Here is a 13,451-nt window from a genome sequence, read left to right as displayed (position 1 = left end):
CAGACACAATATATTAAGACAAAGATTTAGCATTTATTTATTAACATTGAACCTATGTAAATTTGTAAATGTGAACATTTAATTCAATGCCTTAAAAGTTGTACTAGCACAAGCGTCCTTACAAAAACTGCTGTTTATTTGGTCTATTTCCAGAGAAGCCATACAAAATGTCATTGTACCTGAGTATAATGTCAATATGATATATTGACATCTTTTGACATATATATGTCAAAAGATCATTCTAGAAATTTGTATAATATAATTTGTTCTTTCACCTTTCGATAAAGGAATTACAGGGTCATAATTATAAACATAATGATGTGAATGATTATGAACATTAAAACAAATATTTCATGAACCCAAATGGATGAACATGAACAATTTGGTAGGTGATTTGTGGAGACATATAATGTTGCATCTTTTATGGTCCAAAACAATTCAAAACATCGACTTGCCTATTGTCAAGCACCCAAAGAAAGGGAAATGGTCCGCATCTGTTTCAGGCCATTCAAACACTAGAAGCTTTAATGAAATTAAGGCGCTAAATAAAAAAATAACAAGTGACACCATGACCTCCCACTGCCAGATTAAAATGATAACTGATTTGAAGCTTGGCCAACATGTAGGTGTAATTGATATATACTCCCAAACTAATTCTGTATTTACTTTTACTGTACATTTCAACTTATATTCAGACTAATACTATTCTGTAATTTTAACAAATGTATGGTTCCCATATCTCAGCATTAATATTTAGACATACTTCTTACATTTACATGCTTCTTATTTCTTATTTTCTATTTCTTATAGTTTTTCTATGCTTATATATTTACATTCTAGAATGGGAGCAAATGTAATGTGACCCAATATCCCACTGGGAATCAATAAAGTATTTCTGATTCAGATTCAGATCAGATAGAGGCATTTACTTTCAAATAAGTGGTAGGCACGATGGGAAAGCATCTTAATCGAAAGAGTGCCATGTGTACAGATACTGGGGCTACTTCACCAGTGTTTCTCTTCAAAGGTAGCCTGGCAAGAAGTTGTATGATATTTTTATTGTGTTTATTTTGTACTGCCAATGGAAGACCTTATGAGTGGACCATTAGAGTTATTATAGAGTGAGAGCTATGCCACTCCTGTTCCCTGTAATATGAACTAAGGGCAGCGTGCTGGACAACGTAGAATGCATGGAGGTGGGGGGGGGGAAGCTAAATGCTGAAAATTAGAATCTATATGTATCTATATATGTATATCAAAGCCGTGCATGGGTTAGTCACTGCTGCTGTGTAAATAACACAATCTATGGGTATAGCGAATACTTATTTTGCCGATACACAATTGAGGGATGAAAGGATCTCGTTTTAAGGCAGTTTTACAAGCACTGAGGCTACACGACATGACCAGTGGCTGGCAGCAGTGGTAATCCTCCTGAAACGGCCCGTCAATAAAATAGTCATTTGAATGAAGCAAACAAATGTTTCATCTAAGATACGTTTTTCTGTATTCCTTGGACAGTGCTAAATACCAGAACGTATCTGGTAGAACATGAGGAGTAGTTGGCAACTATCGCTGCACTCTCGTTAAGCTCTATATGCTCTATATATGTCAGTTTGTGGGTTTATTATCTTACTATCGTCTGACGATACATTAATAAAATAATCCTTGGTATTCTGCCATGCATTATTTCTTTAGTTATCTAGGCCATAACTACCCTGTTATCTGGTTTGAAAACAAATGTGCTAACACCTTACATTAATAACCATTACTTAACATTAGTCAATGATGTATTATGTTTTAACTAACAGTTAATAAGGAGTTAAATGATAACTAATGGTGTAGTTATCATTTACTGATGTGTTCATGTTTACTAATGTTGTACATGTTAACTAAGGTAATAGTGTTCATGTTAACTAAGGTATTAATGCATACATTATTTAAAAGGGTGAGGGTTTGGGTGTCTGTTAGTTAACGGTGATTGATGGTTAACGGAGTTGATGGTGCAGACAAAGTTCCAGGTATTGTTATGTTCTCCAATGTGTAAATTCAATGTAACCTTACATCTGTTCTGTTGCCTCTTCTATACAGTTGAATGTGGTTATCTGAGCAACTTTAGCTGGCTTACGCTATCCATGATGCTAGCTTACGTTATGAGCAGCATTCATGCATGTGGAAAGGAGGCGCGCTCCTCTCCCAGTCCAAGCACACACTGACACACAGACAGTGATAGCACGGATCTACTCTGTGTCCCCTTACTGAGCCATCCAATGATTTACTTCAGAGGACATTACTAATGTTTGATAAAGCTTTGGCCACGTCGCCACTTCTTGTCTGGAATCACTCTATGGTCTATCCTCTTTTTTACTGCAAAGTACAACGATGCCTTGGAGGGATATAGTGTTAACTATATGAACATATTGCGACATCTCGCAATACATATTGCAAAATTGTTTTTTCCTCCCATGTACCCTTTGGCGCTCCATATTAATTATACAAAGAACGGTAAGATCTGATTTCTTTGCGTCTTTGCATCATTTGTTTTCAGAATTTGAGAGTTCAGGCAGGCTATGACAGATAGAATAGAAATTAGAAATTATTCTAATGTGAGGAGATCCAGATTACTATGCTAATGTAGCTCAGTCACAGCCTATTTGAGTATATTGCGTTGCAAAGGAACCATGGATCAACTTTTCTTCAAACGTCAAAGTCTAGCCTTTGTCTCTGGCACTTTATTTTCTATATTCTCGCTCTTGAAAACACCTTTTTTTATACACACACACACACACACACACGCACACACATACACAGCATGACAGCTCTGAAGAAAAAAATCTAGTTTTCATGCGTACCAGTTATAACATTTCTCTGAGCAGGTAAAACCGTGCTGATTGGAACATCGCCAACACAAATAAAGGTGAACAGCCTTAGATCACAGGACGCGACGGTGTGTGTGTGTGTGTGTGTGCTTGTGTTTGTGTTCAAAATGAGGGAACACAGACCTGATGTCAGAGGATACTCCCATAGCACTGCAGCAATTAGTGATGACAATTTAAATTCTGAAAAGCCACCTTTCCGCGGGCAGCCGGGCCAGACGGGTTGAGGAAGTCACCTATCTAATAGATGCCACATGATATTAATGTACACAGGCGCAGCCTCTAACCTGGCAGCCACAGCAAAATCAATCAAGGGCCGGGCAACGCGATCGCCTGATAAATATGCCTTCAGCAGCCAGGTAGCAGACCTAATGGTCTCCAAAGTATTTCTGTCAGAGACAGAACTCCTATTAATTATTCAGTCGTCTGTGCTGCTGTGCTGGGGTGATACGTTACAATATTTACAGTGCTGCTGCCTCCACCATGGGTTGTGTGGACTAGAGCCCTCTCGCCAACTGGGGAGCATGTAAGGGCTATGTCATGTCCCAGATGAGGCAACTTAACACATCTGCTTCCTGACCATCTGCTTTGGATTCAACCCAGTAGGCCTAATGCCCTGTGGAGTACTTAGCCAGGAAGGACTTACAGAAAATCATTCATTTGCTTCAAAAACCGGACTCACGCTACAACAGATTGCAATGTAAAACGACTAAGCATTAACAAAAAGATATGCTATGAATTTGGTGACCAGCATATCAACTGTATAGAAATCCATATTTTCATCCATAAAGGCCTAACAGACACACTCAATATAGTAGACAATGTTGTACACTCGAGGCTTGATCTATTATGACCCAAAGCGTGTCAAAACATGAATTGGTTTATCAATGAATACAAGTAAATAAATACAAATGGCAGCCTATTGTCAAGGCATTACAAGCGGCCCCACAAAAGAAGGGCCATGGTGGAAAATCCAGCTGTTCTCAGCGGTAACATTTCCACCACGACGCTCACACATGGAGTTAAATCCCTCTTTCATTTCGCCCACATCGAGGGAGTGTGTGGCAAGAGGGGAGGGGGTCTTAAAGGGTGGTGGTGGTGGTGCGGGGGGGTCACGTGGGTTGTCCGCTAAGCATGCACAGTAGTGACGTGGGAGCGCTCCGTCAGTGTAGCGCGCGGCCGGACAGCCCAGCAACAGCCCGCGCGGCGGCAGCAGCAGCAGCGGCAGCAGCGCCTCCACCACTCTTCTTTTCTCCCAGCACCGCTCTTCGTCAGGAGGAGCTCGCACGGGACTGTGTTCAGAGACAGGTGCTGGACTGTTGACCACCAAGAAAAGCTGGTTTTATTTATTTTTTATTTTTACTGCATTCCGATAAAGCCTTAATTACTCGGAACATGATTTGTATTTATTGGGCTGGGTGGGGGGGTGGGGGGTGGGTAGGCCTATTTTGATTTAATTCAAAGCTCATGTGACCGTAAGCAGCCCGACGTGGACGGACCGCCGGTTCCTCCCGTTTGGCCGCCGGTTCTCACTGTCCTGCCTTCTTCTCATCGATCATCGGGCCACGGGAGGAGATGAGCACGAAGGATCGTGTGCGTATGTGCAGGCAATAGATGCGGACTGCTGCGGTCTTTATTTATTCTCATGATTTCATTCATGAAAAATTTTAATTTGTACTACACGGATAGATAAAGGCTACAGAAAAACACCAACAACAGACAAAAGGGAAGGAAGGGAGGAGGGGAAAGAGGAACCGAGGCGAGGCGGACCTTGCTGTAAAGGGGCTGGGAGCTCCAGCTTGGAGGCTTTACTCCACACACACCCGAGACAACAACACACAGCCCAGCTGCTGCGCCCAGAAACACACGCGTCCATCTACGTTCTTCAGGGCGAGGAATGTGTGTTGCATGATCATACGTCAGGGGGCCACAGAAGAGAACAGGACGGAGAGAGAGAGAGAGAGCGAGAGGGGCCATGGGATGGGGGACATGCCGCGTGGATCCTCGCGTCCTCACGCCTTCCAGCCGCAGCAGCAGCAGTGTGAAGAGGTAGGCTAGACGCAACAATCCTCTATCTCTCCCTCTGCCACCTTATCACACACTGACGCCTGTCATGCACCCCCCCCCCCCCCCCCCAGACCCGCATACATTAACATCCAGCTGTCATATGATTTGGCCGAACGCCTATACAGCACATGCATCCTATCCGCCCTTTCCAGCGTTCAATCCAGCAGCAGCAGCAGCAGCCTTATTGCTGCCGTACGACTCTCTCCTCCTCTCTCTCCCTCTACTCTCCGTTCAGTCCGCAGTCTAGCCCTCCTGAAAACATTCGATAGCCTAACCTGCCAAGTTGCTGCTGCGATACACAGTTGCAAACAAGGGCGATTCGATTCAATTAATCCAATTAACTTCGCTATATATATATATATATATATAAAGCGAAGTTAATTGGATATATATATATATATATATATATATATATATATATATATATATCTCCGATTCATTGCGTTCATCCATCTGTGCAAGCTGGCACTTAGCTCCCACGCGTAGAGAAATGTAACTGCTGAGGTGGACATAAAAAAAAAAAGCAGCGGTTTTTACTCTGCCCATCTGCATGCCCAGTCTTGTGCACTAGACTATGAAACTTTAATAGGCTCTAATTTTCTAATGGCCCAATGGCCTAATTCTTCACTGTGATGGCTTAACTCTGTTAACTGTAACACTTTTCCAAATGGAGTTAGAATTCAAAGAATACTGGGAATGTAAAAAAAAACAACCCAAAAAAAGGAAAACCAAATATTGCACAACAGATATGTGACTCAGAGGTCTCTGATGGCAGAAATACATTACTACTCATACAACTGTTGTTGTTAGAACAAAGCAACATCGTATGCCATGGCAACATCCCCCACCCAGTGGACCAAAGTACCTCCAAGTCGTTTAACCTTTTAGTGTGACATCGATGGATTACCTTCACACAGCCATCAGGTTGTGGTTGAATTATTTTAGGACTTCAAATGTTGGAGGGATGTCAACCAGCAGTATGAGTGACAGCTAAGACACAAAACCTTCATGGCTTCTTGATGAGATAGAATATAGAAATATGATGATTTTCCTGTTTGCACATCTCACAACATTGAATTAAATCAATTAAATAATACCAGGAGCAGCTGATGCCTTCTGCACACAAAGGCAGCGTCCGTGTGTGTGTGTGTGTGTGTGTGTGTGTGTATGTGTGTGTACGTGCGTGTGTAAGCGTGCATGTATGTTTGCATGTGTGTGTTCGTTGATGTGATTTGTGGCAGAGAGCACAGCCGTTCACACCTTAAAGCAGAACAAGCAGAATTTGTCTCTAAATAAATACTCAGGCCTCAAGTTGATATTTGTGAATGAAAACTCTTGCTGTTTCCTTTGAGAAGCTTAGCGGTACATAGCGTGAAGCCAGCTGCAGCTTTTCTTTCCCCTCTCAGTTCTTCCGGACTACTTCATCTGACTTGTCTTTGCTTTGCATGAAGCCCCAAGGGAGACCCTCCTCCAATTTCTCAGAACAGCTGTCTTTGTAACAGATGACACAACAAAACAGTCATTATAAACATGAAGTCAATAAAGGTGCTCTGCTCTGCCTCCCTCCCTTTCACAGTAAGGGAGGTGTGCATACATATTTCCACTTAGGTCACATTGACTGAATTCATCCACGTTGTATCTTGCCCTTTTGAATGTCTTAGTCAGCACTACTTCAGTGCTTTGTATCAACATTGTTGATACAAAAGTTAGACATTTACAGTAAACATTTATTCTGGTCACAGGACATGTCAATGTTACAGTTGCATGAGATGACACTGGCAATGTAAAAAAGGAAGTCACATTAATAATGAAATACAATAAAAAGCACATAATAACAGCATACGTTTAAACTTCCTCACATTAGGCGCTTTATTGTTGTTGACCAAAATGTTATACCTTGATATTATTGTAAATCCCTTACTTTTAGCGCAATTTAAAGCAATTAAATAGGTTACTATTAAGTAATAACTTCCACTTATTCTCAGAAGTGGAGGAATGGACCAAAAAAAAAACTAAAAAAAGGAACATTAATTTAATAAAGTGTTCAACTTGAATAATGAGGTGTATCAACATAAAAGGGATGTGTCTTTTTTCAGAGTAAATATGGTCCGCAGTCCCTCAACTTTTAAGCGCTAGAAAATTCTGAGTAATCTTATGTTTTCTATTCTAGACATTCACTGAAATGCACTACAAAAGCATAGACAGCATACTACAGTGACCAGAAAACGTTGACAACATTTTGGAAGAGGAGTTCAATCAATGCAACAACCCCAAATCGTATGACTACATTCTTAGCATGGGTGGAGAATCACAGCCGTAGTTATGCCATTCCCAACCAATTGAGCGTCTTAAAATTCTTAAAATTGTCTTAAATTCTTTATGTGAAGTGGCTATGGTGAACCTTTCACAGCAAAGCCCTGACTGTTTACTAATGTATACACTATATGGATAATGCTAACCCTCATTTCAATGTGGCTCCCTTCATGCACACAACTTGCTCAGCTGAAAACACCTCCTACATATTTATTGCATGACTAAGGATTTGACTACCTGCTCAAAAAAGAAAATAACACAATAAAAAGCAGTACATGGTAGGTAAACAAAAAAAAAAAAAACATTTAAAACAGTGTATTATTTATTTCCGTTACCAATTGCTTCAGCATAGGAAACCTGGTACAAACCAATATCTACAGTATCTACTACTCAATAGATCATCAAATTAAATTAAGGCAACTCTCATTTTCTATAGGCCAATTCATGTAAGCTATTGTTAATACATATTCCCCTTCAGTCTTTGTCTTGTTGGTTACTGGAACCCTCGAAAACTTAATCAAACTTACACTTACAGTTAGGAGAGAATATGACAGAATGGAGCTCATTAAAGTGACATATTTGAACCATTTTAACACACCAGTTATTTTGACTTGATGTTTTTATTCTTTTTCTTTTTGTTTGCCAGTTATTTGATGTTTTAAGGTAACGGTGTGACTAAGGGGGTCTCTGCATCCAATACTTACAGTGCGTCATTACACTGTCACTTCTTACCAGCCTTTCTGATTATTGACCGCTGAGGAGCCACTGGGGCCCCAATTAGCACAAGTGTAACTAATTGGCTCGCATTGAAGTGACATTGATGGGGAAGGCAAGGAAATGAATTAACGAAGGAAGACGTTGGCGGAATAGAAAATTATGGAAAGAAAAATGGATGTTGGATCCGACCGCTAAATTACCATTCATATCCAGCCCGGCTAATCTCCCTGGCTATGTGTGTCTTTGTTGGAAGTCGGTTTCTATTGATGTGCCTGCACATCACTCTCGTTGCGCACGTCACAATCCATATAATTAGTCTGTGTTTGTATGGACAGTGTACAATGAACAGTGGCATGTCTCTCAGAGTATAGGATATTGTCTGATATAAAACATGTTAACCTTTAAACCAAAGGTGCCTTGGCCCCTTGCTCACTAGCTTTATTGGATGTGTTGTGTAAGCTTATGAGCTCCGAGAAAAAAATGGTGAGCTGCCTACCTGCCACTTTATTCTCTTTTTGATGAATGAGAGCAGGAAATGAAAATAGAACATAGAACATAGATATCAGCCACACACTAGCACAACAAAAAAACAAAATGAAAACAAATGTTCCAAAATAAATGTACAGGGTATTCAAAAACAGAATGTGGCTAGCTTGAAACCCCACTATGTTTATGCAAAACAATAAGTCAATGTCATAAGAGAACATTCATTTGCATGCATCATCACCATGGTCTGGAAAAACCAGCCTGATGCAAAATACTGATTCCAATCAGGGTATACTGGCTATATTTGATTGAGTGATTGAGTGATTTGATGTGTGTATATTATTACGTGGCACACGCATGCACTATATGTTGCATGGGTCTGCGTGGTACTAACCAACCCAGTAATGAACACACTTAATGCAGGTTGTATTCATTCATTGTACTTAATTGTGTAGCATGTACTTAATTGTGTTGTGCATGCATGTTGTGTAGCATGTACTTAATTGTGTAGCATCTGCAGTAGCTAGCTATCACTGCTGTATATAGGGAATGGGGTTAGCCTGGCGATTGTTAGTACTTGCACTTGGTTCTATGAACATCTTTACTATACCGACGGCGATATATTGTTTCACTTCTTATGACAAATGTACTTATTGTAAGTGGCTTTGGATAAAAGCGTCTGCTAAATGCCCTAAATGTAAATGAAAATGTAATGATTGAGGGTGTCTTTTTGATTAGGAGCGACACATGGTCTCGTCCCTGGAGGAACTAATTGTTTGCCTCCAATAGTCTGTTGATGGCAGCTACTGCCGTAGACACAGTTTGCATTTTGACTCGGCCAGAGTGATTTGTATGGCATACTTATCATGTCTTTTTCATGGCATCTTATCATGCCATTGAATAGTAGTGAAATCACTGTGTATGTATGCATGTTTGTATGTATTAATCAAGGTGAAAATATATTTTGGGAATTATAAGGTTATATGAGGCTTCAGTATAATATAACCATATAACCTTGGAGGTTGAGGGTTTTGTGTACTTTTGAATTAATATCCATGTGTGTGTGTGTGTGTGTGTGTGTATGAGTTTGCATCCTGTATGGGTGTGTGTGTATGTTTGTTTATGTGAATTATTGTATGTGTGTCTGTCAGCCTGTGTGTGTGTATGTGTGTGTGTGTGTGTGTGTGTGAGCCTGTTAATGGGAAAGTGAGTGTGACCATGTGTGTGTATGTGTTTGTTGGGCTATGTGCGGGATATAGTATGGTCTAAGCCAGTTTGAGAGTGTGTGTGTTTGTGTGTGTGTAAACCTGGGTGTGTGTGTGTGTGTGCGCGTGCGTGCGTGTGTGTATGTGTGTTCCTGCATGTGCGTGTGTGTGTGCGTGCATGCTCTCAGAAGATGAAGCGGCCGGGGTGGTGGGGTGTCTCCAGAGGTAGCAAAGGAGGGTGAATGTCAGGTGAAAGCTTTTGTCGCTAGCGGCAGCACATAGCTGCAGCGCCACTGCTTGCTGGACCCTGAGAATTCACTTTGACAGATGCATCCCTTCCCCGGTTGAAGCAGTTCAGCGGGGGTCTGATAGGACATGCTTGCTCAAGCGGTTCAGAGTAGCATTAGCCAACACAGTGTTGTGCAAACCTGCAATTTATACATCAACCTTAGGCATTCGTCCGGTTAATGACACACGTGAGCCGGCCGCCATTTTGTTCATGTCCGACACCAGACGGCAACCTCATATACTGGATCATTTTTTTTTTTTCCTTCAACATTTCATACTTTCAGTTTGATACCTAGCCATTGAACATTCAGTTTCACTCATACCGTCTTCTATTTAAATGAGATCAAGTTGGTGCAAATTGTTACATTATATCGCTTATCACATATAAATTCACAAATCCCTAAAAAAATTATTTTGTTCTGCAACAATTTCCGACATCAAACCACTCACGCATGTTCAATACAGTAATACAGCTATGTTCATAAAATATTTTGAGTGGGCTTACAACAAAGGCAATGTGTTTACTGAGCACTTCCTCGCAGGAGGCAGCCATTTGGGTATTTGAATATGTAAAGATTAATTTAGAATTACCATAATATAACCATTTCAGATGAAAAAGGTCCCCCCCACCAGTAAAGCACAACACCCTCTCTGCAGCTAGGTCTTTTGGCTTGAAGCTGTTGAGCAGTTGCAATTCTGGATACTTGCCAAGACACCTTTTATCTGCTTTCTACCTTCCATCTCTGTTTTTTTCTCATTTCTATAGATAAGAGAGATCAACTGCCGCGGAGGTGACCTTTACTACATCCATATGGAAGCCAGACGATGAGCACGACCCGGAGTTTGTCAGCCGTGCAAAAAAGAAAAATGTGCATCAGCTCAATGGATAGAGGATCGCTACCTTCCCAGCTCCTTTAAGACCCCCGATAACCGTGTTCCACGCTGCGTTGGGGGGTGTACGGGGGAGGAACTGGGGTAGCATTCCCATGTTCAGTTTTACTCATAAAGTCTAAAACTTCTGCAAGCTCACCAGTCCCTTTAGCTGTGGGACGCCACATGTTGGAGGTGACTCCTGGCCGCCTCCCTCCAACTCAATCTTCACCATGTCGTGGAGACGGAGGCACTGCTGCCCCATTAAGATGACCTGGACCGTCAAGCGCTCGCTGTTCCGCACCCAAGTGGCGGGCCTCCTATCGCTTGCCTTGCTCTTAACCTTCTTCCTGTTCTTCAGCCATCAGGACTGGCTGCCCGGACGCAGTGGGCCCCGCGAGAGCCCCTTGTCCTACACCGTGCACGGTTTCCGTGGCCCCAAGGTGGAGGTCAACCAGAGCTCCTCCATCAGGGGCCTCTGGAAGGAGATGGGGTACGTGGCACCAAAGCATCCACTCAACCTCAGCTCTCAGCAAGTGGCGGAGGTGGGCGAGATCGGGGGAGGAGGGGAAGGAGGGGCAGTCCGGACAGGGGTAATGGGGCTGGAGGATTCCATGAGTGCCAACAACAGTTTACAGAAGGAGATGGGTATAGGCGGGAAGCTCAGCGCACAGCCATACCGCTACATCTTGAACGAGCCTTTCCTGTGCCGAGACAGCACACCCTTCCTTGTCCTGCTCATCGCTGCCGAACCGAGCCAGGCCGTCGCCCGCAACGCCATCCGCCAGACATGGGGCAATGAGAGCGCGGCGATGGGGCTGGGCTTCGTGCGCCTCTTCCTGCTCGGAGTGGGCAAGAGCTCCGAGAGTGCCCTCCAGAGCAGTATTGAGGAGGAGAGCCATGTCCACCACGACATCATCCAGCAGGACTACCAGGACACGTACTATAATCTCACCATCAAAACCCTGATGGGTATGAACTGGGTGGCCGCCCACTGCCCGCAGGCCCACTACGTGATGAAGACCGACAGCGACATGTTCGTCAACACCGAGTATCTCATCCAGAAGCTGCTGAAGCCCGAGCTGCCGCCCAGGCAGAGGTTCTTCACGGGCTACCTGATGAGGGGCTACGCGCCCAACCGGAACAAGGACAGCAAGTGGTACATGCCGCCGGAGCTGTATCCTAGCGAGCGCTACCCCATTTTCTGCTCGGGGACGGGGTACGTGTTCTCGGGGGACATGGCCGAGCTGATCTACCAGGCGTCCCTGAGCATACGCAGGCTGCACCTGGAGGACGTCTATGTGGGGATCTGCCTGGCCAAGCTGCGTGTCGACCCAGTGCCGCCCCCCAACGAGTTCCTCTTTAACCACTGGCGGGTGTCCTACTCCAGCTGCAAGTACAGCCACCTGATCACATCCCATCAGTTTCAGCCCAACGAACTCATCAAGTACTGGAACCACCTGCAGACCAACAAAGCCAACGCCTGCGTGAACATGGCTAAAGAGAAGGCGGCCAGGTATAGACACCGGAAGTTCCATGGGGAGCGGCCCCACTAAGGTCCTTTCTCAGGACTCTCCAAATTCCTGTCGAGGGAAGACATGGGAGGAAAGGGGGATTTGAGGTTTCGCCACATTGTGGCAGCTGCAGCGGGGAAATTGGGAGATGTAAGCACTATACACTGTATGTGGAAGAGCACAATGTTTTTGGTATCATGTAGTCGATGATTGAAGATATTTTTTTAATTTCCGAGAGCCGTTGAATATTGTAAACCTTGTTGAGCTGTTTCTATGAGAGAGTTCATGTCTATGTGCAATACAAAGCATGCACACAAAAAAATGTACTGAGGTTTAAGAGCAGTCATTGTGACGTTTCAGGTGCCAATAGAACGCTGGGAAACATAATACAGTTCATAGTGGGGGCTGTCCTGTATACTGGTGGTATGGTATACAAAGAGTGGGGCTAACTGTGCCCCCCCTTTTTATAGAACATTTATGAAACAAATGGTGTGCCACAGTTAAAGGGGTATATGAATATATATAAATGTAATATCTTGAAAGTTACTACTACCTAACTATGAATGACCGTATCTTTGATGTGGACCAGTAATGCTGCCCTGTTTCTCAATGTTTATTTTACACAATTATAAAAAAAAATCAGGACTGTAAAGAAAGGGTTTATCTGTCAAATTCTGTATTTTATTTATGATATACACTCACAGTCACATGTCAGAGATGGATGAGATTGTATTTTTTAAAGCTTTACATCAAGTGAATCTGCACTTGAGCAACTGTGCAATGAATAGAACTCCAATTAAATGTATTGAGTTAAGATGGGTTGCAATTGTCTGTGCCTTTTCATTGAAAATCTCAAGTGATTTACAGCTTGACTCTGTCATTCACATTCAATGTCACTTCCACACAGTAGTGTTACATGATCTCACTGAATAGAATTTATTTGAAAAACCACAGGGCTTCTGTTGTTTTTTTGTAAAGGAGATTTGAATTGCAAAACAATGTGTGTGTATGTATGAATGATTTGGGGGGAAAACTAGGGCAGCGTGGGGATTGTTAATATGTGTGCACACACCCCAGCTCTTAAAGTCACCAATAAAGAAGAGGATGGATAATTGGGT

At 42.8% G+C, this 13,451-nt stretch overlaps 1 protein-coding gene across 1 annotated transcript; it reads left to right on the top strand.

The window, feature by feature from the left end:
* Window positions 1–4,083: 4,083 nt before the first annotated feature.
* On the top strand, window positions 4,084–13,250 carry b3galt2 (UDP-Gal:betaGlcNAc beta 1,3-galactosyltransferase, polypeptide 2). The gene is made up of 2 exons (XM_084472689.1): window positions 4,084–4,922; window positions 10,716–13,250. The coding sequence occupies exon 2, from the start codon at window positions 11,053–11,055 to the stop codon at window positions 12,373–12,375; it is 1,323 nt and encodes a 440-aa protein (XP_084328815.1). The 5' UTR covers window positions 4,084–4,922; window positions 10,716–11,052; the 3' UTR covers window positions 12,376–13,250.
* The last annotated feature ends 201 nt before the right edge of the window (window positions 13,251–13,451 follow it).

Source organism: Micromesistius poutassou (assembly GCF_964030765.1).
Source record: "Micromesistius poutassou genome assembly, chromosome: 9".
Classification (NCBI taxonomy): Eukaryota; Metazoa; Chordata; class Actinopteri; order Gadiformes; family Gadidae; genus Micromesistius; species Micromesistius poutassou.
The sequence above is the reverse complement of the archived record's forward strand: the minus strand, read 5'-3'. Positions and strand labels throughout refer to the sequence as shown.

Bases quoted from the DNA above. Each gene is read 5' to 3' on its own strand.
- b3galt2 (XM_084472689.1), top strand. From the start codon at position 11,053: ATGTCGTGGAGACGGAGGCACTGCTGCCCCATTAAGATGACCTGGACC.